This window comes from Herpailurus yagouaroundi, unplaced genomic scaffold (genome assembly GCF_014898765.1).
Source record: "Herpailurus yagouaroundi ecotype Mexico unplaced genomic scaffold, PumYag 217, whole genome shotgun sequence".
Lineage (NCBI taxonomy): Eukaryota > Metazoa > Chordata > Mammalia > Carnivora > Felidae > Herpailurus > Herpailurus yagouaroundi.
In genome coordinates, this window is record NW_024412448.1 from 5,520,483 (window position 1) to 5,541,547 (window position 21,065).

The 21,065-nt window shown below is 61.2% G+C and overlaps 2 protein-coding genes across 2 annotated transcripts; both read left to right on the forward strand.

Moving 5' to 3' along the window:
- The first annotated feature begins 1,117 nt into the window (after positions 1-1,117).
- On the forward strand, positions 1,118-4,878 carry MRPL12 (mitochondrial ribosomal protein L12). The gene is made up of 5 exons (XM_040456667.1): positions 1,118-1,259; positions 1,883-2,069; positions 2,228-2,311; positions 4,222-4,356; positions 4,485-4,878. Exons 1-5 carry the CDS (start codon positions 1,186-1,188, stop codon positions 4,599-4,601), a joined length of 597 nt encoding a protein of 198 aa, XP_040312601.1. The 5' UTR covers positions 1,118-1,185; the 3' UTR covers positions 4,602-4,878.
- Positions 4,879-9,259: 4,381 nt separating this feature from the next.
- On the forward strand, positions 9,260-16,941 carry SLC25A10 (solute carrier family 25 member 10). Its single transcript, XM_040456666.1, has 11 exons — positions 9,260-9,352; positions 11,836-11,955; positions 12,534-12,648; positions 12,745-12,793; positions 13,012-13,053; positions 13,766-13,809; positions 13,969-14,039; positions 14,161-14,253; positions 14,593-14,670; positions 15,655-15,711; positions 15,818-16,941. Exons 1-11 carry the CDS (start codon positions 9,260-9,262, stop codon positions 15,917-15,919), a joined length of 864 nt encoding a protein of 287 aa, XP_040312600.1. The 3' UTR covers positions 15,920-16,941.
- The last annotated feature ends 4,124 nt before the right edge of the window (positions 16,942-21,065 follow it).

Here is a 21,065-nt window from a genome sequence, read left to right on the forward strand (position 1 = left end):
ACACCAGTCGTAGTCCTGAAGAAAATATTTTAAGAATGTGAACTCACAGCCCTTTGCATCTAGAGTTCAAAACATTTCACACCTTAAATACCAAGTCTCTTAGATGACCCGGCATTAGCTCTTCTGAGAAAGAATGGGCTAGTTTAATAGGTGATCTGAGTGCAGGTCAAAAGCAGGGCCAGGAGAGCAAGAGGTTGAGGCAGAGGACGGCTCTGCTTTCGTGATCTAAAGTGCGGTTCCGTGCCGGGCTCTTGGAAAATGAGCTGGAAGAGGAGAGACCCAGGGCCCTCAGGGCAGGTGTTGGCTGAGCGGAGTGGAGCTACAGAGGTCTAAGCAGAAGAGCAGGTGCAGAATGTCTGGGAGCTGGCTGGAAAGGCAGCTGGAGACAGAGCCAGGTGTACGGCTAGCCCTCCCGTCCAGGGCTCCGTCCCTCGACGCTTCAGAACTCAATCACAACCCTTGGCAACTCTGTAAGGGGAGAGCCCCCAACTCAGCTGCCGAGGCGCTCCCGAGGCTACGGGAACCGCGCGGGCGGGAAAGGCAATCCTTCAGAAGGAGGAGGAAACCAAGAAAAAGACTGCCCAGAAGGCAGCGGGGGCTACCCGCACTAGGTGGCTCCCGGCTGCGGGCAGCCAAGGCCCCCAGCACCGACCTGCGGAGAAAGGACACCTGGGATCCCCGTGCCCGCCCCGCGGCGGCGGAAATTCGTCGTCGGCCGCCGCGAGGCTTCCCCAGGTTCTCCCTGGCCGGGCTGCCCGGGGGCCGGGACCGCCTCCCCGAATCGGACGGAGCCTGGCTCCAAGCGTCGGCCTTTTCTGGCCTTGATTCCCCCAGCGAGTAGAGGGCCCCCAGCCGGTCACCGTCCAGCCCCAGGCCCCCGGCCGCCACCAACGACCCTCCCGCCTGCGCGGTTCGCCGCCTAGTGGGTAATCTCGGGAAGGGAGCGCGAGGTGCGGCTAGAGCGTCCTCTCCTACTCGTTTGCCCGGCGGCTTCGTCGGCTAGAGCGTCGGTCCCCAACTCTTTCGCCCGTCGGGCCCGCGCGGCTAGAGCGCCCTCGCGCAGCTCGTATGCTCGGCGGCCTCGGCGGCTAGAGCGTCCTCACGCAGCTCGTATGCTCGGCGGCCCGGGCGGCTAGAGCGTCCTCCTCCTGGGGAGCCGCGTGTGACCTTCCCGCCCGCGGACCGATGCTGGCGGCGGCCGCTCGCCCCTTTTGGGGGCCGTGTCTCAGACGTCAGGGCGCTGCGCTCCGTCTCGCCAGGTACCACGGTCCGCCGAGGGCTGGCGGGGCGGCAGGGTCGGGGCCCTGGGCCGCCAACTGAGGGTGCAGGTTGGGGGCGGTGTCCGCGTGCGGCGGGCGGGATGCCACCCCCGACTCGGTGGGGCCCGGAGGCGGTGCGGGTCGCGGGGGTCCCCACTTGCCGGCCCCCTAACCACGCGTGCTGCGCAGAGTGCTAGGGGTGGTCCCAGATGACCTTGCTCAGGTCCCTGCCGCTCTGCGGGCCTCAGTTTCCCCTACAGGCCTAGTGACGTTGGAGGTCTTCCATCGGTGGGCCCGGCGTTGTGCCGTCCGAGGGCCCCAGGTTCTGAAGGCCTTAGTGTAGCAAAATGCCGTCAGGTTACTGCCCTGCTCCCGTGGGTTGATAGAGAGTTTTCCGACACGGAAACTTAACGGTGTGGGTAGTCTGTCTGCAGATAATTGCGTGCATTTCTACGGCTCTTTGAAGTGCTTAAGGTAGCTGGGAAATCCCCTTATTCGCGTGGACCCTGGAATCTGAGAACCCTGGGTTGGGACCTAGGAGCTAGAACTGCGCTCTTATCATCAAACTGTCTGGTCTGTGTCACTGGCCTGTGCCAGGCTGACAGCTTTGTTTGGGGGGCTAGGCAACAGGTGCCCCGTGTCTGCGCTGTGCGGCTGATGAGATGCAGCAGCCCTCGAATGGGGGAGGCCCTCGCCGGCGCACCCCTGGATAACGCCCCCAAGGAGTATCCCCCCAAGATCCAGCAGCTGGTCCAGGACATCGCCAGCCTCACGCTCTTGGAGATCTCAGATCTCAACGAGCTTCTGAAGGTACCACAGGCCCTGGCCTGTGTCTTGTTCATGGTGTATTTGGGGTGTGTAGTAAATTGTCCAGAGTGTGCCCTCTGAATGTGAGGATCCTGCCAGGCTGTGTGTTTATCTTGGGTGTGATGGGCAGCTACTCAGATTGCTCTCTCCCCTCCCTGCAGAAAACCCTGAAGATCCAGGATGTTGGACTCATGCCAATGGGTGGCACAGTGCCTGGTGCTGCCCCTGCTGCAGCAGCCCCAGAGGTGAGCCCAGGCCAGGGTCCTGTGCAGAAAGGCTCCCGTCTTGCCTCGTGTCACATGGCCCGACGCCCAGATTTCTCTCGTCCCTTGTCTTGGCCCTGCATCAGTCAGCGCGTCCTGCAGACCTGTGTGTGCTGTCTTTGGGTTCCCCTGCAGCCCTGCCAAGGGTGTGCAGGTCCCTGCCCGCGTGGAGACCACGTTTTCGCGGGGGGAATCGACAATGAGTCAAAGAAGAAGAAAATTTTTGTTGAATAGCAGGACTTGAGAAGTGCTATGAGAAAACAGTAGGGAAGAAGCTGAGGGGAGAGGAGGGTTATGATGTCAAGAAAGGCCCTAAAGCCGAGGAGATGTGAGGATACAGGAGGCAAGCTGCAAGGGGGCTGCACGCGAGAGAGCCATGGGGGCACATCAGGGGCTGGAGCGGTGAGGTGGGGAGGCACTGGACAGGCTGGGGTCTCTGTAAGGAAACCAGCAGACTTGAAGCCACATGTGAATTTGTTTTTTGTTTTCTAGGTTTTTTAGTTTGGTTGGGGGCTGTTGCAATTTTTACAAAAAGTTTCGAAGTTCTATCTGCAACTGTAGATAATGCCCTGTGTATCTGTCTCCAGTCTCGATAATTAGTAAGGTTTTGATATTTAATTCATTTGTCCTTTGAAGCTTAAGGCAAATTTCTTTCTTTTTTTTTTTTTTTTTTTTTTTTTTTTTTTTTTTTTCTTAACGTTTATTTATTTTGAGAGACAGAGACAGCACAAGTAGGGGAGGGGCAGAGAGAGAGGGAGACACAGGATCTGAAGCAGGCTCCAGGCTCTGAGCTGTCAGCACAGAGCCCGATGTGAGGCTCAAACCCACAAACCATGAGATCGTGATCTGAACGGAAGTCAGACACTTAACTGACTGAGCCACCCAGGTGCCCCTCAGGGCACATTTCTGATTTGTCCTTTCTTGGTGCGCTCCAGCCCACATCTCTAAGAATGCAGGTACTGACGTAGCCAGGAGCTATTTGTACAACAAATGTAATTAGCAGTGGTTTTCTATCTCAGTCTATTTAGATTTAGCTAATGGTCCCAGACTTTATAACAGTTGGTTTACCCAAATCTATACGAGGTCTGTGAATTGCATTTGGTCATTGGGTGTCTGAAGTCTGGATCACTGTCCTCGGTCTCCTTTCCCTGACCATCCATCCTCTACCAAGGAGACCAGGTCAGGGGTCCCGTAGAGTGCCCTCCCGGCTCCATATGTGTCTGTGGCTCCCCTGGCATCACATCCACTCCCCCACCTGCCACGAAGTGGTAGCTTTACAGACTCATCATGTTCAGCCTGAACGTTTGGGACAAGGAGAGAGAATTACTCTGAAGTCTGTCATCTAAACTGGGACACCTTGGGGGATGAAGGAACACTGTTAATAATAGGGCAGGTGCAAAGCAGGACAGCCCCAGGCTGCCGGGCCGCGTGCCCCCTGCTCTCCGCGGTGCTGTATCTTCACATGTGGTGGGAGAGGCTCTGTCAACCCCAGTCCTCCACTGGTCACCTGGGGACGGTGTAGCTGCAAATGTGTCCATGTGATTTGGGGCTCGCCCAAGGATGGGCCGAGCACTGTTGGTGTCACCCTGACCGGCCACAAGTGACTGTTTTTAAGGGACGAGGGAACCTGAGCGGGGTCGGGGTGGGGGGAGGTGGTTTCAGAACCGCCTCCGGAGAGATGGCAAGGTTTCCAGGGACGGAGCAGGTGTCGCTGAGGAGCACATGAGGGAGGGGCCCCGGCGCTGTCGCGGCGGACCGGTTTGTCCTGAGCCCAGCTGCCCGACGCGGCCTCCCGCTGGAATTGCGGGCCTTGCTGTGCCATCTTGGCGACTTTGGGGCCACAGGACCGAATGTGCCTGCTTTAACCCATCCTTTCTCTCTCCCTCTCCCAGGAGGCAGAAGAAGACATCCCCAGACAGAAAGAGCGGACGCATTTCACCGTCCGCCTGACAGAGGCAAAGCCTGTGGACAAAGTGAGGCTGATCAAAGAAATCAAGAACTACATCCAGGGCATAAACCTCGTCCAGGTGAGCTCCGCGCTGCACAGCCCTTTGGCTGTTGCCGCTAACGTGCTAATGGTACTCAGACCGGCCCCTCCTATGGCAGGTTTTTTTGGGGCAACATGGGCCCCATTTCTGACTTTGCTCTCTGGCAGGCAAAGAAGCTGGTGGAGTCCCTGCCCCAGGAGATCAAAGCCAATGTCTCCAAGGCCGAGGCGGAGAAGATCAAGGCAGCCCTGGAGGCGGTGGGCGGCACCGTGGTTCTAGAATAGGCCAGCTCTGAGGACTGGTGGACTGGGGTCCCTGGGACCTGACCTGGGGGAGGCCCCCTCCTGCTCCAGCCCTGGCATCCGGGACCCATGGTGGGAACGGCTTCAGGGCAGAGCTCTGGCACTGGCTCTGCCATCTCTGCTCCGGGACAGACAAGGGACCTGCTGAGACGGGGGGCAGCTCCTGTGTGAGCACCGGGGAGATGAACTCTGGAACGTACCAGAGGCAACACGCGCCCCCTGGTGGCCACTGAGAAAAATACATTGTTCGGGCGCCGTGTGTGCAGTGGTGTGTCTGGGTCAGCGGCCAGTGGGTGGTGCGGGCTGGCTTGGAGCTCCTGCCTGCCAGGGAGGCCGCCCGGGGGTGGCAGGGCTCGCTCCCTGCGGGGCACGTGGGGGTCGGCCAGCGTTCCTTGTGTCTTCTCTGTGCAGGGGCCTGACCTCAGAGGTCCGGCAGCACCTCACGGAGGGGGGCACGGGGTGGGGGGTTGGGGCAGCACCCAGCTTGCCTGAGTGGTGGCAGCTGCCGCGAGGCTGATGTCAGATCGTGACCTGGGAGGTGGGCGTGGGGCACCGGTGCTGGTCTTTGGCAGGAAGCGTAGCACTGGCCTACAGACAGGCAGGAGGTGAGGCGTGTACCTGAGAACGGCCAGCCCCCGTGTCCCCTCCCTGGCCATGCTGGAAGAGTGGTCTGCAAGGACAGGGCTGCGGGCCCGGAAGGAGATGTTGCATCTGGGAGTGCTGGGCTCTGGGTACCCTGAGGACAGGTCTGGGGAGCTGGCATGTGCCCAGGTGGGCGTGCCCAGCACCTGGATGCCACCTGTGGGCCCTCCCGGAGGACCCTGCTGGACCTCCTTGTAAGAAGGCTGCTCCCTGACCCAGAGAGCCCCACCAGCCAAACCTGTGGCCCCGCACAGTCCCAGGGAGTTAATGATTCACCATCAGCAGGTCTCTGGGCATGCCTTCCCTCAGCAGAGGTGACTCCTGGGCCACCTGAGGCGGGTATGACCGGTTGGGTATCCTGCTGGCCCAACTGCCCTTCCCAGGGGAAGGGAGGATCTAAAGTCAGGCATAGCCTTCAGCCTCTGCCTCGCACTGGTGGCCCGAGTCTGTGTGTGCTCTGAGCCCCTGTCTTTCCAAGGGACTTGTGGGTGATGATTAGGACTCTCCTCCCCTCCCCTCTTCCTGGGATGATGACACCCTCACTGCGTCCTGGAGGTGCTGGGGCTGACTGCTCAAAAGCGCAGTTGACCGTGTGCCTCAGGCCATACTCATTTTGCTTCCCTGATGCTGAGTGTCACCTGGTGCCCCCGACCTGACCTCACAGTCCCTCATGGTCCTGACCCCACCACGCCCACCCCACCCCAGCTGTGGTCTCCACCTGCTGTGGTGCAGTTGGCCAAGTGTCTCAGACCCGGCAGTAGATGGGGTGTGCCCTGGGTCCCCGGAGGCCACTTGGCCTTGGCCCGTGGGCTCGACACCAGGAGGTAGGTCTATGCATCCTGCGTTGGCTTGATGTTACTAGCACAGAACCTTGCGAGGTCCCGTCAGATCCTGGTAGGAATCTGCGTACCGCGTCTTCGTCCAGGCTGATGAAATGGTCACAGAGGGCCCGGCAGGGGGAGATCTGAAGCTGACCCCTGGCTCCTGCCCGTTCCAGGAACCCTGGTGTCCACCTGGCCCCCGTGTGGTGCCATCCTAGCTCCCTAAGCGCCATGAGGAGCGCTCAGGAACGGACGTCCTCCAGAGACGTGGCCGGCAGCCTTGTTCTCGAGACCTCACCTGACCTCTGCACCTCAGAGCCCCTTGGATTTATGCAGAAGTCTTCATGATCCTTTTGAGAATTTGGCTGGGGATCTTTTTGAGTCCCCCCTGACCTGCAGCTTGCAAAGTCCCACCTTTATCCTTTTTTGGTTGCCAAATGATCCTTCACGGAAGTATTTTCCTTCGTAGTTCTTAGCTAGTGGGGCATCCCACTGCGCCACTGTCGATGTCCTCTGTGGTGCCCTGAGGGTGGTAGCCATTGGTGTTGCAGCCCACAGACCGGGCCATCCCCAGGAGGTCTTTAATGGTTCCAGAGAGTTCTCTGGCTAAAGATCAGTGGCGCATCTGTCAGGCAACGTTGACACTCTCATCAAAAGCGACATTGCCGCTGTGCTTAATATTTTTCTGCTTCTTTCTGTCTCCGTGGTTCCTTGAGGGCTTTGATGAGCAGGACAGAGGTGGAAGGTACCACTTCAATCTGGGCCTGTCCCGAATGGTCCGTTTCACTGTAACCCCCAGACCCTTCCAGTCACTGGTTGCCTTGGCGATGTCATCACCAACCTATCTTGGAGACAGGCCAGTAGGGCTGAGCTTTGGGGCCAGGGCAGATGTAGCCCTGACTCCCCCACTGGCGCGCCTCAGGTCCACAAGTTTGATTTCGTCTTGCTCGGGGTGGAACGTAGGTGGAAGGGTGGAGGCGGCCGCTGTCGGAGGAACTCGGACTGGGGACTACTGAAGACAGTAGCACCTTCGCGCCCCTGAGCAGAAAGCCAAAAGCTAGACCCCTTATTTCTTAAGAGGGCTCCCCACACTCCACGCACTTACCATTTTCCAAGATTCCTCCGCACTTCCGGGGCTTCTCCCGTTCTAGGCGGGGCTTCGCAGATCGCTCGTGCTGTGTCTCGTGTTCTGGGCGGCCCACCATCTGTACACAGCAAGCGCTGGCCCCTTGGCCCCTCACCTTCTGGGCCGCCCGCTCCACGCCACTGACGTGTATGCTTAGTCAGGAGATGATAACATTGCCCTCGGGTGATCCAGGATTCCAACATCTCGATTTATCCTGAATGAGACCGGTGCAGGGGCAGGTTTTGTGCTGGCCTGGGTCTCAGAGAGGGAGTGGGCTCAAAGGTGCTCCTACTTCCCATAGGACCGTGGACAAGGAGGCCCCTCCTCTGCAGCCTACCAGTTCCATCTGGTAGCCCTGTTTTTTTTTTTTTTAAACAAAGGGCCAGCTCAGCTGTGAAAGCCATCTTGCTGTTTGGTGACACATTTTCACATTTCCTTACGGAGCTGTGTCTCGCATCCTCTCTGGTTTCTTTTCTTTCTTTCTCTTTGATGGAATTGTTTCTCCTGATTTAATTGTCAGATTGTTTATTGCTGTTGTGTAAAAATACAATTGAATTTTTGTTTAAGTAAGCTCTATGCGCAACGTGGGGCTTGAACTCACGACCCTGAGATCAAGAGTCACATGCTCTTCCGCCTGAGCCAGCCAGGCGCCCCCTCTCTGGTTTCTTCTGGAGAACTGCTGCGACCCTTCCGACCCTTCCCTTCCGGCACCGGGTCCCACTGGCCTGTGTTTTCATCCAGATGCAGCTCCCATCTCTCCCCCTCCTCCCCTCTTAAGAAAAAGCCGGATGTCTGTGTGGCCGACGCTCCCTCCACCTCCCCAGTCCACAGCATTTCTGGGCTGTTCACTTCCCCAGATGATGACCTCAGGGTCAGAAGCCTCCTAGCCTTCTGGAAGGCAGTCTCCTTAGTCTTCAGGTGGCCACTTGAAGCAAATAGGTTTGCTGGCCCATCTTAGGCCTCTGACACAGCGAGATAACTGCTGGGCGCTCAGAGGCCAGCTGGACTTGTTATTCATTCAGGGTTCTCAGCAGGTGCGGAGAACCCCTGGGTCCATGTGGCCCCAGGGATTCCAATTTCCATCTTGCCCAGCAGGTGTGTCTTTGTCCAGCACTTGCACCTGCTGTTTGCTGGATGGTGAGATGAAAGTGGGAACGTGTGCACAGGTGTGTTTCTCATGGGGACAGGCAGCCGGCCTCCTGATTGCCACTTCCCAGGAGCCTGAACCCCCGTGGCTCAGAACTTTGTCCCCTTGTCCTACTCCGGGATGGCTGCCTGGGGCTGTCGGGTCAGAACAGACCTGAGGCTGGCCTTGGCCGGGAGCTCCGGAGAGTGGATTGTCTTCTGCCCCTAGTTTTCATGTAATTCGCAGGTTGGCTCCAAGAAGGTTTTGTGCCACCTCTTTTGGGCGCACGTGTCCCAGGGCTGACCCCAGGGCCTGTGTGGCTGCCTTGGGACACAGGGTGCAAGGTCAGGGCCTCGGCTGGGGCGGGGTGTTTGCAGGAGGCCGGGCTCCGGGAGTGGCGGGGACTGGCCCAGCGCCGAGGCCACTCCTCAGCCGTGACCTTCGGAGACCTGCCCTAGGCGTGGGGGTGGCCCTGGGGGAGCTGGAGCAGGGCGGAGGAAGGACGCCCGGTTCTCGGGGAGAGTGGAGCAGCCCACTCAGCAAGCTCCCGGGGGTCCGCGCGGCCGCGCCCGTTCCCCTTCCCTCTCCCGCCGCCTGCTGCACACGGGGAGGCGGCTCGGAGGAACCCTTTCCGCTGGCCAGCCCGAGCGCGGCTGCTTTAAGGCGAGGGGCCCGCCCCCCGGCTCGAGGCGGGGTCGCGGTGACCCCGCCCCCTAGAAGTGGTCCCGCCCCCAGGGCCGCGCGGGCGCATTGGCTGCGCGGCGCGCGGGTGGCGAACGGTGCTTTGAACTCGGAGCGGACGGCTACGCGGGCCGGGGTCCGGGACTGGGGTCGGGGTCCGATCGGGGCCTGGGCCTGAGCCGGGGTCTGGGCGGCGCGAACCGGGGCCGGCAGCCGGCGCTCCTGGGCGTCCGCGGCGCGAGCCATGGCGGCCGAGGCGCGCGTGTCGCGCTGGTACTTCGGGGGTTTGGCCTCGTGCGGGGCCGCCTGCTGCACGCACCCGCTGGACCTGCTCAAGGTGAGGTTGGCGCGGGCCGGGCGGGGGCGGGCGACGAGCGCTACGGGCCGGGGCGGTGGGGATGAGGGTGGGGCGAGGGGGCCCGCCCAAGCTCTGGGCGCCGACCAGCCTGGCGCTGCACTGCCCGGGAGGGCCTCGGACTTGGGTCGGCCTTGGCGCCGGGCCTGAGGGGCATCGGTTCACCGCCCCCGCCGGGAGACCCTGCCCACTCCCGGATGGAGGCGCCCCGTTGTCGTAGCTCACGGGCCGCGGTCCCCCCATACTACCTGTGTGACCTTGGGCTAGTCACTTGGCCTCTCCGAGCCAGTTTCCACCCCTCACTTTTGAGCACAGTTCTTCTGCCTGGTTGCAAGTTGAGGGGGTGGTTCTGTGAGGCGCACAGAAGTTGGCATCTAGAGAGGAGCCAGGGCTCCAGCACACCCAGGGCCCAGGTGGCCTCCCTGCCTGGTGGGGACCCAGCACACAGTGAGGGAGTGCGGACTGCAGGTGGCTGCTTCCTCCTGGACCGGGTGGGCGCCTGGAAGCCAGGGACCCTGCGCCCACGCGGGTCCTGCCCTGTGAGGGTGAGCAAGAAGCATTCATGCTCACTTTACTTCTTTTAGAAAATACGCTTATGGGGCAGTACAAGACAGAAGTTCTGTTGTCTCCCAGAGCCGGCGGGGGGTGTTTTCTGCCCCTTTCTCCCCGCAAAGAACAAAGAAGAAAGGGCCAGTGGTGCAAAGCATAGCCTGCCCAGGAGGCCCTGCCCCGGGGAACCTGGACTGGGGTCACATGGGCCCGTGGGCAAGGGACAGCAGCCCAGCCACCTCCTTCCCTGCCCCCACCCAGAGCAGCCTGATCCCCACACTGACCCTCTGGGAGGGACTGGCACGGGGGCCCTGTTGACCCAAACCTCAGCCTCACTTGCAGCCCGGCCAGGCCCCCACGCTGTCGTCCCCCTAAGGTATTTTCCTTCCAGCGACTTTTTTGCTGAATGGAGGAAATTGACTTCTCTAGTAAAAATGCACCCCCTCCCCAGTCAAGGCAGCATTAGCAGATGGGGAGGGGGGCTGAGAAGCCGGTGGCCCCTGGGCTTCTCCTGGGAGAGGCCTGCATGGCTCCTGGTAGTGCCCAGGGCCTGAGCGCTGCCAGAAGGAGCCCGGCCAAGTCAAGGCTGCTCTGACCCCCAGAGAGAGGGGAGGCAAGGTCCCCTCCTCGTGTTTAATTTTGCTTTCCCCCTGTCCCCTCCCCCGTCCCCACCGCGGGGCCCTGGAGGGTTAGGCTCTCATCCGATGGTGAGTGGACACAGCTCCCAGGGGCCCTTGGAGCCCTCACAGGCAGCCTACAGTCATTTGTACCTGTCCACAGGCCCCGTGCCTGCCCCCCAGGTGCTGTTTTGCCACAGAATCCTGCGGGGGGGAGGAGGTCGAGAGAGGCAGGCAGCCACAGGACCGGGGCCACTGTTTGGCCCCTGCTGGGGAGCAGCAGGCAGTGTGGACAGCCACGGAGGCCAGCCTCAAGGGGAGGCCCTGGCTGAGGCTGTTGCCTCTTGGCCCTGTGGTCACTGGAGAAATTATTTTATAGCTCGCTGATCTCTCCCTTTGCCCCTGTGCCCTGGCTCAGTCCTCAAGGCTGCTTCTCGCCTGGACGAGGGCTGCTTCCTGCATGGCCACCTTGCCCCCAGGCCCCGTGCCCTCTGTCCTATCCAGCTCGGCTGATGTGGCTGTGCTGAGCACGAAGCCCTCTCCACCCCAGCCCACCTTTGCCCCACCACCAGAGCCCCTGGGCAGCGACAGAGCGGGAAGGGAAGGGTCCATCCGCTGAGCTACTTAGTGCTCACAGCACACCGAGGAAACTGAAGCAGGAGGGTCGGTAACCCGCCCAGCAGGCCCAGCCAGAACATCACTGAGGCTGGACAGACCCCGGGGTGGCCGTGCCCTGGCCCTCCCAGAAGTGTCTTTCCCCTTCTCCCCCGCTGAACTCCCACCACCTCTTCCCAGCCCACCGGGACTGTCTCTGAGTCCCCATGACTCTTGGTCCCTCTTGAGAAGGGGCATAGCTAAGAAACGCGGCCCTGCAGTCACCTGGTGGGTGTCTGCATGGTGCCTCGGTGTCCTCATCTGTAAAATGGGACTGCCAACCGCCATCCCAAGCGGCAGGTGCCATGAGGACTCAGACACATATGTGGAGTATTTCTCACGGGCCTGGCGGGCTCACGTGTCAGCTGGTATTGTCACGTGTCGATGAAGAGTGTGGGATCGAGGCTGGGGCCAGGTGTGGGCGTGGCGTCCCATCTCTACACCCCAGCTGGATGCCCTTAGGACACCTCTCTGCCTCCTCGTGCCTCAGTTTCCCGCCTCTAAAATGGGGTGCTGGTAATAGTCGGCCCATGGGGTCTTCATGAGGACGTAAAGTGGTAGATGGTGGGAAAGGGCTCAGAGCAGAGCCGGCCTGGGTGGGCCCTGGGGCAGGGGCCCTGTTCTGAGCAGGTGTGACCCCGACAGGTACATCTGCAGACGCAGCAGGAGGTGAAGCTGCGCATGACGGGCATGGCGCTGCAGGTGGTGCGCTCCGACGGCGTCCTGGCGCTCTACAACGGCCTCAGCGCCTCCCTGTGCAGACAGGTGCCCCTGGGGGCCCCCCTCCCAGGACGCCGGGTGGGCAGGACGCATGGCCGGGGCACTTCCGCCTCCCGGCCAGGGGCTTCCTTAGGTCCCGGCCCCAGAGCCCGGGCAGGTTGAAGGGAAGGCTGGCGCCCCCCCAGGCCTGGACTCAGACACAGCCACGCCTCCTCGCCATGGGTGCCCTGTGGGCCCGGAAGTGACTTCTCCTCCTCTTCACGGTGGTTAGGACAAAGGAACCACGGGGCCCAGGGACGGCAAGTCCCAGATGGCACAGGGTGCCGTGGGATCGGGTGTGCTCTGCCTCCTACGGGGCTCAAGACCCTCCTTTACAGGTGGGGAAGCTGAGCCCAGGGAGGGAAAGGGCAGGACTCTGGACTCCGCCAGCCCCAGATTTGCACATTGTCTCAGCCACTTGCTGACCGTGTGGCTTCGAGAGAGTCCCTATATCCCCATGGCCCATTTGGTGATGACTGTGCACCGGGGGGGGGGGGGGGGGGGGCGGCCCGACAGGTGTCAGACAGACATGCCCAGCAGGGTCCCTCCACCTGCGCCCTCTGAGCTGGGCCCCTTTTCCCCAGATGACTTACTCCCTGACTCGGTTTGCCATCTATGAGTCTGTGCGGGACCACGTGACCACGGGCAGCCAGGGACCCCTGCCTTTCTACAAGAAGGTGTTGCTGGGTTCCATCAGCGGTGAGCTGCCAGCTGGGCTGGGCTGGGCAGGGGTGGGGTGGGGGCACGCGGGCATCGCCAGTCGCCGCATGCTGGCTCCGGGGTCTGTCGCCCCAGGTTGCATCGGAGGCTTCGTGGGGACCCCTGCAGATATGGTCAACGTCAGGTCAGTGTGCACACCCACCCAGGTCGGGGTCTTTCCTGTCCCCTGACGGGACCGCGGTGTGTTCTGCTTGGAAAGAGCTGCTCACGCCTCGGGGTCCTGGGCACTGGGGGGCAGGTCAGGGCGGGCCCAGCTGCTCACTGCCAGGGTGAGCCCTGGAGCCCGCTGACCTCCGTGTGGGGCGTGTGAGGCACTCCCTGAGCCGGTGCCTCCCGTTCCAGGATGCAAAACGACGTGAAGCTGGAGCCCAGTCAGCGCCGAAAGTGAGTAGCAGGGCCGAGGTCAGCTCCTGGGGCTTCCTGGCGGGTGTGGGGGGCCAAGCAGGCACCAGCGTGGGCCCCAGTGGGCCGTGCTGCCTGTGGCGGCTGACAGCTTTGGGAAACCCGCACGGGGCACGGCCGTCCTGGGTCAGAAGGCCTCTGGCTGCTTTCTTTGGGGGGGGAGTCTGGGATGGTGGCTGGGGTCCCAGGGCCCCCGAGGCCTGTGCTTGTCCTTGTTCACAGGGAGGATGGTTTAGAAGTTTGAGTCTGGGCCTTCAAACAGGTTTGGAAGTTGGGATTTTTTTTTTTTTTTTTTTTTTAACGGTAAAAATCTTATTTTCCATGAAGTTTAAGTTCCTGTTAACTCCAAGGCTGCCTACGGTTTGCCCTCCTAGCTAAGGTGTAGACACGGGCTACAGTCAGCTGAGCAGTGAAATGGGGCTCCAGGCAAGCCCGTTGTCCTCTCTGTGGCCAGACTGTGAGCCAGGGGAACGGGGTGGAAGGAGGTCAGGCAGGCCCCCTCCTCACCCTCAGCAACAGCGGGCAGACAGGACCAGCCCCAGAGCAAGGGTTTTCTGGTGGTAGTTGGGAGATCTTCAGGCTCCTTTGTCCCCTGACTCCTGTGAGAGCTGCATGGCTCTCCCCAGGGAGGACCCTCCCTCGGGGGCTGGCAGTCAGGGAGAGCCTCACGGCGTCCATTCTGTGTCCCTGGCAGCTACGCCCATGCCTTGGATGGCTTGTACCGCGTGGCCCGAGAAGGTAAGAGGAGGGGGTCCAAGGAGGCCGAGGGTGTGGGGAGCGTCGTGCAGGACCTGGGGGGGCCTCACCTCCTTCCTCCGGCATGGGGGGCGTGTGCGGGACCTGGGTGGGCCTGAGGGATCGGGCTGGGCTGGGCGCCTCACCTCCTTTCTCCGGCAGAGGGTCTGAAGAAGCTGTTCTCTGGCGCGAGCATGGCAGCCAGTCGCGGGATGCTCGTCACCGTGGGCCAGGTGGGGCTTCTGCTGGCCCTGGGGTTCGGTCAGCCCAGGTGGTGTCACTGTGGGCCCCCATCCGCTTTCCCCAGAGCTGGGGGCCCTCCTCCAGGCCCTGATCGCCCCTGCACGCCCACAGCTGTCCTGCTACGATCAGGCCAAGCAGCTGGTCCTCAGCACCGGGTACCTGGCCGACAACATCTTCACTCACTTTGTCGCCAGCTTCATCGCGGTGAGTGCTGGGTTCGCGGAGGTGGTGGGGGTCCCTCACCAGCCTTGGGAGCTGAGGGTACCCAGGATGAGGCCCGAGCCCAGAAAGCAGGAGGCTTGGGGCGAGTCTGGGGGTGTCCCTCCGGGTTGTGTAAGTGGGCACCGAGGCCTTGGGGAGGGAGGAGCTCACGGATCCCCTGCTGCCGAAGCCAGGACAGTCCCTGGTTGGTTCCTGGTGTCCCTCGGGGATGCATCCGGGGATCCGGGCCGGGGGCTGTGAGGGGAGAGGGAGGGTGCTTGCGCACTCTGCCTGGCAGGCCCGTTGGTGATAAGCGCCCCCACCTCACCCCACCCCACCCAGGGTGGATGTGCCACGGTCCTGTGTCAGCCCCTCGACGTCCTGAAGACCCGCCTGATGAACTCCAAGGGCGAGTACAAGGTGAATGGGGGCGGCGGGGAGGGAGGGAGTCCCCTTGCTGCCACTTGACGCTCCGTGGCTGGAGGAGCCCCGTCCTGGCAGGTGGATGAGGCTCTTCCCTCTGTGACTGCGTCCCCTCAGTTGTCCTCCCCGGCTGGCCCCGGGGCAGAGGTCGGCACTGTGTTTTTAAAGATTTTATTTTATTTTATTTTATTTTATTTTATTTTATTTTATTTTATTCTTTTTTTAACTTTTTTTTTTTTCAACGTTTATTTATTTTTGGGACAGAGAGAGACAGAGCATGAACGGGGGGAGGGGCAGAGAGAGAGGGAGACACAGAATCGGAAACAGGCTCCAGGCTCTGAGCCATCAGCCCAGAGCCCGATGCGGGGCTCGAACTCACGGACCGCGAGATCGTGACCTGGCTGAAGTCGGACGCTTAACTGACTGCGCCACCCAGGCGCCCCTTTTATTTTATTCTTTTTGAGTAGGTTCCATGCCCGACATGGGGGTTGATCTCACGACCCTGAGATCAGGAGTCGCAGGCTCTACCGATGGAGCCCGCCAGGCACCCCCCTGTATGTGTTTTTAAATCCGATTCCTCGATGCGTTCACAGAGGCAGCCGGTTCACTGTAGTCCATGAACTTTCGGGAAGTGCCCGGGGCAGACCCACAGCGCGCGCCGCGGCTCCCCAGTCATTACAGTGCCCTGCTTCGTGCCTGCCCTGCCGCGTGAACAGTCCCCCACGCGCTGTGGGGGCCCGGCGGGTCGCCTGCCCTGGCTCTGGTTTTGCTGTGTCAGCAGACGGGGTGGCCGTTCACCCCCCCAACCCCCCCCACCCCCTCACCCCACCCCCCCGCACTCGCCTCCAGCTGTTGTTACCTTTGACCTCTCTGCACAGGGCTGCTGGCTGGTGCTGAGGGTGGGAGGGGGGTTGATTTGTGCCTTTCAAGCCAAAAGCAGCCTTTCTTTTATTGCTTTGCTTTGTTTTGTGTTTTCTGCAGGGTGTCTTTCACTGCGCTGTAGAAACAGCAAAGCTCGGGCCGCTGGCCTTTTACAAGGTTGGGCAGGGCTGAGGCAGCAGGGCTGGGGCGGCAGGGCTGGGGCGGCAGGGCTGGGGGTCCCTCTGGGGTCTTCTGACTCCCTGCTTCCCCTTTCCCCGCCCAGGGCCTCGTGCCTGCAGGCATCCGCCTCATGCCGCACACCGTGCTCACGTTTGTCTTCCTGGAACAGCTTCGCAAACACTTTGGCCTCAAAGTGCTTTCCTGACGGGGCCAAGGAGTGGGCTGAGCCAGGGCCAGCCCCCAGCGTCAGGCTCTTCCAGGGTCTGGGAGGGCCGTGGGCGAGCGCTGCCCTGAGCCCAGCATCTGCCCCGGCGCGCCCCGGCCTCCCTGGCCCCTGGCCCCAGACCCCACCCTGTCCTTTCCCAACAGGCTCATTCCAGTGACCTTCACCCCCTCCATCTCCTACCTGCCCGCCCCAGCCTGTCCCCTGCACACTGCTGACTCACCCAGAGGGGAGGTATCCAGGCCCTGGGTCTGGTTTTCTCTCCTCCCTGGGTAGCTGGTTAACACTGGAGGTGGGAGAGCTGGGCTGGGGCTTCTAGGGTCTGGGGTCCCCTGCCCCTTCTCCTTTGGCCCCTGAGGTTTCTTCATTTCATCGAGCAGCTCCCTGGGGCCCTCAACACCATCTTCCAGCAGCTTCCGTAGAGGACCTGGGTGGCAGAGCAGTGGGGCGCAGACCCCCTGCAGTGCTTTACCAAATTGTGTGTGTGCACATGGCACTTTTATCCGTGGAGAGGGACCACCGCTTTTCCGAAGTTCTCGAAGGCGGCCACGTTCTGGTAGCTCCAGGCCAGTGGGCAGATGGCACCGTGCAGAAACCACATGCCCAGGAGGGAGGTGACCACATGGCCTGCGGGCGCCAGGTCCAGCCAGCCCCCGGTTGCTTTCACAAGTAGTTTCGCCAGAACCTCAGAGCCAGGAGGTCCTGCTGCCTTCAGGGAGCGTGCGGTGTCGTGCACGGGGTCCGCGCCTCCCCCTGCTCCCTGCACAGCCCCCTCTGCGCAGTGTCCCTCAGGGGCCCTCTCTGTGTGGACGGCAGCTGTCCGCAAGGCCGCCCGCAGCCGAGACCCAGATGTCAGCACCTGGGTTCTGTCCAAGCAGCCTGTCCTCCCGCCAGTGGGCCGGGGCCACGTCCATCTGCCTCCCCAGGACCCCCGGGTACTGCACCCCCACCCCAGCAAGGGGTGTTCCGCAGGGACACTAATAAAGGACCGTGAAGTGCTCTGAGTCTGGCCTCCAGGGCAACAGACCCACTCTGCACCCTCCAAGGAGGGCTCTCCAGTGTCCGGAGCGGTGGGGGAGGCGGGGGCAAGACTGAGGGCCCAGAGTGGGAAAGAAGCCCCTGGATACATTGGGGCAGCCTGCGGGCAAAGGAATTGAGGGACACTGGGCTGACAGCAGCCCAAAACCGGGGAAGGAGAGGGGAAGGGTGTGCAAGTTGGAGGTCTGGTCAGCGTTGAGTTTCCAGATCCAAGTTACCATGGACCCCCAGGGTTTCCCCTTTTCAGCAGGCACCTGAGCGCCATGGTTTGAGAGTCCCCTGTTGGGCCGGCCAGCTGCCCTGGGAGCCCCCCCTTTGGCTGTGGGAGGAGCCCCTGGAGTCGGAGTCCTGGGCTCTTGGGCACTGCCCGGTTGTCTGGCAAGCCCAGAAAGGGGCTGGGGAGACCCTGGCTCTCGAAGACTTCAGACCTTCGGGCAGACGGGCTGGGGCAGGAGCTGGTGTGAGTACCACCTGAGGCCTTGAAGTGTTCCAGGACCTGTGGGCGCCGCCCCGGGGCCACCTGCTCACCAGAGACTGACAGGTGGTCTGCTGGCAGCTCGTCCAGACATGAGGACCTCCGACACCGTCCTGGAGCATTTCAAGTGTATAAAAAAATTGGTGAGGGTCGCCCAGCTCTGCAAATGTACTAAAACCCGCTACATCCTGATAAAGCTGTTCCTGCAAAAACAAGCCTGTCCACCCCAGCTACAGGGTAAGCACCCACTGGGCTGTCCGTGACCTTCACGCCCCACAGCCCCGTCCCCACCCACTGCATTATTTGGAAGCAAATCCCAGACTTTGAATCATCTGCAGACAGATACTTCACACCTGTACCTGTACGTTAGTCTTTCAAAGCATGTGATCGCTGCGGTGGTAATCCACCCAAGATAGAAACTCACGGTCAGTCTTCACTACCCTCAGGTTTCCCGGCTGCCCTGTGCTGGCTGTGTGCGGAGCGGGGTCCCCTCCCTGCCCTTTCTCTGCAGCTCGTCCAGCGGGCTCTTTCCTAAATCCAGCAAGCGATCTGGATCCAGGCCCACTCCTGGGAGAGAGAACTTGGTGTGGGGCGTGCTTCCTGCCACATCCTTGCCAGGGGTCTCCGGGTCTGGCCACGTTTGGGGGTCAGCACAGAGCAGCCGCGTGCCCTGACACGCACAGAGGAAGCAGGCCGGCCCGGCTTGCTGTGTTTGAGGCGCGCTCTGGCCCTGCCCGGCTGTGCGGTGGCCTGGGGCTCGCACACGGTTCCCCAGGCCAGGCCACAGCCCCCCCATGGAGGGGACTAGAACCCACAGCCCAAACAGGAAATCAGGACAGGCAGGGGTGAGCGAATGAGCTGTAGGAAGGCTGCTGCTTCTCGGACCCCCGGCAGCAAGTCTGGGCCACTTGAGGGGCAGGTTCTCGCCTCGAAGCCGCTTGGGCTCACCACAGGATGGTCTGCCCTACGTGAAGCTGGCATTTCACCAGCTGCCTCCCAGGACCAGGGGGAGGAAGTGCCCTGACTGGTTTGGTAGGAACAGGACAGGCCTGGCAGGGACGTGGCAGGATGCGGAGGAGGGAGGGACGGTACCTTTCCTGGAGCAGAGATGTCCTCCCGCCCACCCCGCGGCTTCCCAGGGCGGAGCTTGGGACGGAAGGGCGGCTGGAAGGCCTGGGCCCCTCGATCTCTGTGCGGCCTCAGAACCCAGGCTCCACCTGCGGTCTGGCCCCAAGCCGATTAATTTCACACTCGGGCCTGAGGGCATGTCAGCATTTCCAGGGTCTGCCTCAGCCCTTTTTTTTAAAGAAACACTTTATAATTTACAAAAAGTTACGTGACAGGCATTGTCAATTTCCAACCAGGGCGCCGAGACCAGTCCTGGGGAGAGGGCAGTCTGTCCACGAGCATCGCGGGGCAGCTGGGCGTCCACATGCTGAGGCGTGCGGCCGGACCCTCCCCTCGTGCGTCCGCAATCTCACCGGCAATGGGTCTTCCACCCCCGTGTCAGACCTGACACGGTGACCCTGGCGGGAACCAGCAGGGGCCACGCACCCAGAGCTCGCTCTGACAGAGGCCAAGAAGCGTGTGTCCACACAGACACTTGTGCACAGACGGTCACGGCCGCCTGTGGTGTAAAACCAACCGAACGTCCACCACCTGGCCGGGGGACCACATGTGTGTTCGCCTAACGCAGTATTCTTTGGCCATAAAAGAACGAAGTCCAGACGGCCGGGAGAATCCAGCGTGTGCTGCGGGGACACCGGAGGACCCCAGCCCCAGCTGCAAGGCCCGTCTCTCCGTCTGCACCCCGAGGCCGCCCCCCTCCCCCGCCCCTAGCGCAGCACCCGGGCGGTGGAGGTCAGGTCACCCTGGACTTTCCCCCATTGCAATAGGGATAAGTTACCGAGTGATTACTGAGTCAAGCCTCCTGCTTTGGGCCGTGGTTGTCCTTGCCAGTGGACGCTGTCTCAGGAGTGAGGACAGCCAGGCGCAGGTCCACAGCCGCGCACGGAAACAGGGGAAGGTTAGCACGGCTCCAGCACCAGGACCGCACGCAGTTAGGCATTCCGTAGTAGTTTTCCAACTAAAAACTGGGTTTTAAAAAAGAAAGGGGCACCTGGGTATCTCAGTGGGTGGAGCCTGTGACTCTTGATCTCCAGGTTGTGGGTTCGAGCCCCACGTTGGGTGTAGAGACGGCTTAAAAATAAAATGTTAGGGGTGCCTGGGTGGCTCGGTGGGTTAAGCATCAGATTTTCGCTCAGGTCACGACCTCAGGGTTTGTGAGTTCGAGCCCCGCGTTGGGCTGTCTGCCGTCAGCACAGAACCCGCTTCAGATCCTCTGTCCCCCTCTCTGCCCCTTCCCTGGCTGTGCTCTTTCAAAAATAAACATTAATAAGCAAATAAGTAAAATGCCAGAAAGGAAAAACAAAACAAAACAAAACTTCAAGCAATACACAAAACTACAAAGGGAGCCAAACAGGTAGAAATGTCCCTCCCCACCCGCACATTCCCCAGTAGTAGTGTTGGTAACACAGAAACGGGACCATCTGTTGTAATGGGACCGTAACATATGGGAGCGTTTATAATGCTATATGGAAACATTAAATAAGACATCCATTTCATATCTTGCTTAGAAGGGAGATAATTATATTTAACTTTGAAAAGAATTTCCTTTCCAAGATTTTACTTTTAAGTAACGTCTACGGCCAACGTGGGGCTCAAACCCACAACCCCGAGATTGAGAGTCCCACGCTCTGCCGGCGGAGCCAGCCGGGTGCTCACAGGAATAAGTGATGGACTAGGGACCCCGCGAGTGGCCACACTGAAGTGGGGGACGCGAGGGGGCGTTGGGGGCACGGCCTTGTGACGAACACACTGCCCTCCCCGCCCAGCCCCTCCAGGAACTTTGGATCCCTGCGTGAGGCTGGTGGGCGTTTGCGGCAGTTGGGGACAAGGGCGGAGCCCTGAAACCAGCCCAAAGGAGTGTAGAGGGCAGGCTGGCAGGCAGGGAGAGCCTTCTCCGCGACCCCGCCACCCTGGGCCACCAGCCACTTCCCGCTCTGCTCCCCCGACCCATTAGTTCCTCTGTCTGTTTAGGGGTTTTAAGGGACCTTGCACCGCGACACAAACTCCACATTGGGAAGGCTCTTCTTGGGACGGTACACACACCTCCCTCCGACCAGACCCTCCCCGGAAACACCCCGCCCGCCTGACCTGGGTACTTTCCCCGCTTCGCTGGGCTGTGACAGAGCAGGGGACAGACAGACACGCCACGGGGAATCTCCGCTGCTCAGGAAACGTTCCACCAGATGCTAGTTCCCAAAAAATGATGGAAAACGGGGCAAAGTGGAGTCACGTGCCTTTTCTCCTCCCGGCGCCTCCCCTCCTCTCCCCTCCCCTCCCCTCCCCACTCTGTCTTCCTCCCTTCTCCTCCCCTTCCCCTCCTCCTTCTCCTCCCCCCTCTCCCTCCCTTTGTCTCCTCTCTTCCCCTCCCTTCCTCCCCCTCCCTGCTCCCCCTCCCCCTCCCCTCTTCCTTCCCCCTTCCCCCCTTCTCTTCCCCCCCTTCCCCCCTCTCCCCCCTCCCCTCTCTTATTTCTCCTCCCCTCTCCCCCC